Genomic DNA, 3,022 nt, shown 5'->3' with positions numbered 1-3,022 from the left:
GCTCACTGCAACCTCTGCCCTCCCAGGTTCAAGTGATTCTCCTGCCTCAGCCCCCTGTGTAGCTGGGACACAGGCGCATGCCACCACGCCCAGCTAATTTTTGTATTTTTAGTAGAGACAGGGTTTCACCATGTTGGCCAGGATGGTCTCGATCTCTTGACCTTGTCATCCACCCATCTCAGCCTCCCAAAGTGCCAACACTCAAGTTTTAAAGCCCCTAGATTATATTTATCTCTAGAGTGTCTTGCAGCTATTTAAGATTAAACACTTTTTCTCCATCTTACTCACCAAACGCATATAAACTAGTCCTCTTCTGAGCCCCACAGCACTTCTTTAGTGTCTCTTTATGATACCACACATTCTTCAATATAAACATTCTAAACTCCATTCCCTCAATTAGATTTAGGATCCTTCAAGGCAGGCAATTTGTCATTTACCTTAGTATTCCTCAACCCCAAGCACAATGCAAGCAAGCACTTTAGGGCAAAAAAATGTAAAATAAAAAGATAAGGGAAATGGTTAATCCTTACAATATATACTATATATACTAGCTACATGTAAAAAGAAATACAACTTACCCTAATACAGCTGAAACAACACAGCTTGGAGCAATGAGGACACAGGCGTGCATCCCGCAATTTCTCCATACAAATGAAACATCGGAAAACCTCAGCAATGCTCTGAAAACAATAGAAGATGTAAGATCCACCAGTTTAGGCTACTGAATCAAGAGTAAAAGGCAAGCTCAAAACAACTCAACATTTACATTTATTTTGGGCTGATATCTCTATTTTAACTATATTCCATATCAGGATTTGGTTGGTCAAGGTCCAGAGTACCTTAAAATATCTGGAAAATGTACTTCCATTTTTCTAAGCTTCATGATGATTCTATTCTAAGGAAAATATAGGAAATGCAAACACAGACTTATGTAGAAAAATTTTCACTGAAGCAGTAATTATAAGGGCAAGAATCTAGGTACAGCCCGAATGTCCGAATATTAAGTAAATTACGGCAGTTACACAAAGATTAGTCACTAGAAATAGTTCTTCATCTAATGATAACAGAAAAATGCATATAATGTACAACAGCAAGGAAAAAAGGCCCAGGCACAATGGTTCATGACTGTAATCCCAGCACTTTGGAAGGCCGAGGCAGGTGGATCACTTGAGGTCGGGAGTTCGAGACCAGCCTGGCCAAAATGGTGAAATCCCGTCTCTACTGAAAATACAAAAATTAGCCAGGCGTGGTGGTGTGCGCCTGTAATCCCAGCTACTCAGGAGGCTGAGACAGGAGAATCGCTTGAACCTGTGAGGCGGAGGTTGCATTGAGCCGAGAGGGTGCCACTGCACTCCAGACTGGGTAACAGAGTGAGACTCTGTCTCAAAAAAAAAAAAAGGAAAAAAGGCAGACTATATGACTGAATACACAACATGAACTTTTTAACTTTTTCTGCAATTTCTCCAAAAGGTATAAACTGATTTTATAATTTAGAGGAAAAAGAAGTTTAAAAAGACACTTATCCTAAAGGCAGTGCACTGTGACCCAGAAGAAAATGAATTAAGAATCCAGAAATCTGAATTGCTGCCCTGATGTTAAAACCGACTAGCTACTTATTTGAACCTGAGATTCTGCCCCAATTGAAAATGCTGACGGTAGTTCAAAGCAATCTTGGGAACAACAACAACAAAAATATGTAAATACAAGAAACAGTATTATCTTTGCAAGTCTCAGTTTAATCAATTTAGGAACTAACTGAAAAGTTTTTAACAAGAAAAAAGATACAATTAAACGTACTGTTATTGTATTGTATACTTTGTTTTTATAGTACTGACATTTACTTTCACTCCATTCTAGAATTAAACCCTCCATTCTAGAATTAAACCCTCCTAAAACCAAGATAAGTTTACAAAACCTTTATAATACTTTACATGAGGAATTAAGGAGAAAATTACTCATGAATCTCATCCTGACTCTGTAGGGCCAGAAAGAACCTGGGAGATGCAGATTCTGTAACCTGCAACGGCGTGGACAACAAGACTACAGAATGACTAGTTTCAAGTGGAATATCCATAACACAGTTACCTCTTACTAAAGCGCAAGGATTTCCTATTTCAGTATCTGAAAGGTTCAAAATTTGATAATGATTATACAATTAAGTTCAATAAACAATCTTTTAAAAAATATTCCTAGCCTTTACTTACATATCCTACATATTCCAACTATTTTAACTCACAGCTTACAAGAATCAGTTATAAAAAGAAGAGTTTGTTCTGGAAACTACACATGAGATAATATATGCTGATTCAATCTAGGAAGGAAGGGCAGAAGCTTGCAAAATGTGCCACTGAGAGGGAAAGATGATTATCCATTTGGAAGGAGATTTAGATCAGCTCAAGAACTCGTAAGGACTGGTGGCGAGTGGCAGGGTACGTCCATTTGATGAATCTGCAGTTTTGCTCGGAACAGGATGCAGTTTGTAAATACCCGGTGGGGATGAGTACCTGTGCCAAGACATCCTTGAAAACTCCAGGATACGCACCACCTGACTGCGGAACAGTGAGCACAAGACACCCGGAGCGCTGCAGAATGAGAACGGCGTCCTTGGTACAGGGCCAGCCCTCTCCACAGCGGCAGGGGTGTGGGGTAGGGGTGCCCTACCGGAGGGAGGACATGGGCACGGCTCCCCGAACAAAAACCGCTCATCGGGTGGGGGCGGGGACTAACCGCCACCCTCACAACCCCCTCACCTCCACGCTCTGTTCATCCATTGCCTCCGGCTCTCGGCGAGGCCGTTGGCGACCCGCGGGCTCCGTAGTCTGACCTCAGGCGCCGGCCCGAGGTCGCCAGATCAAATCACCTAGAGAAGCCCGGCGCCCACGTCAGGGGGCTCCGACAACAGCCCCACCTGCGTGCCCCATCGCTTCAGGTCCAGCGCCGACTACCCCCATTTCGCCATTTTTACCGGCGCGCCCGCCCCGGGGCGCAGAGGTAGGGCGAGCAGTGGCCGCGGCTCCTTTCT

The 3,022-nt window shown here is 43.1% G+C and overlaps 1 protein-coding gene across 1 annotated transcript in view; it reads right to left on the bottom strand.

Annotated features, from left to right (window-relative positions):
- The window catches only part of TRIM37 (tripartite motif containing 37), a 127,426-nt gene extending 124,404 nt beyond the window's left edge, over positions 1 to 3,022 (bottom strand). The window contains exons 1-2 of the mRNA XM_011979257.1: positions 2,751 to 3,022; positions 579 to 680 (exon numbers count right to left, since the gene is read on the bottom strand). Coding sequence (XP_011834647.1) covers positions 579 to 680; positions 2,751 to 2,771 — 123 coding nt within the window. The 5' untranslated portion in view covers positions 2,772 to 3,022. The remainder of the gene's footprint in view (positions 1 to 578; positions 681 to 2,750) is intronic.

Source organism: Mandrillus leucophaeus, unplaced genomic scaffold, assembly GCF_000951045.1.
Source record: "Mandrillus leucophaeus isolate KB7577 unplaced genomic scaffold, Mleu.le_1.0 Scaffold20, whole genome shotgun sequence".
NCBI lineage: Eukaryota > Metazoa > Chordata > Mammalia > Primates > Cercopithecidae > Mandrillus > Mandrillus leucophaeus.
This window is presented reverse-complemented; position numbering and strand designations above follow the sequence as displayed.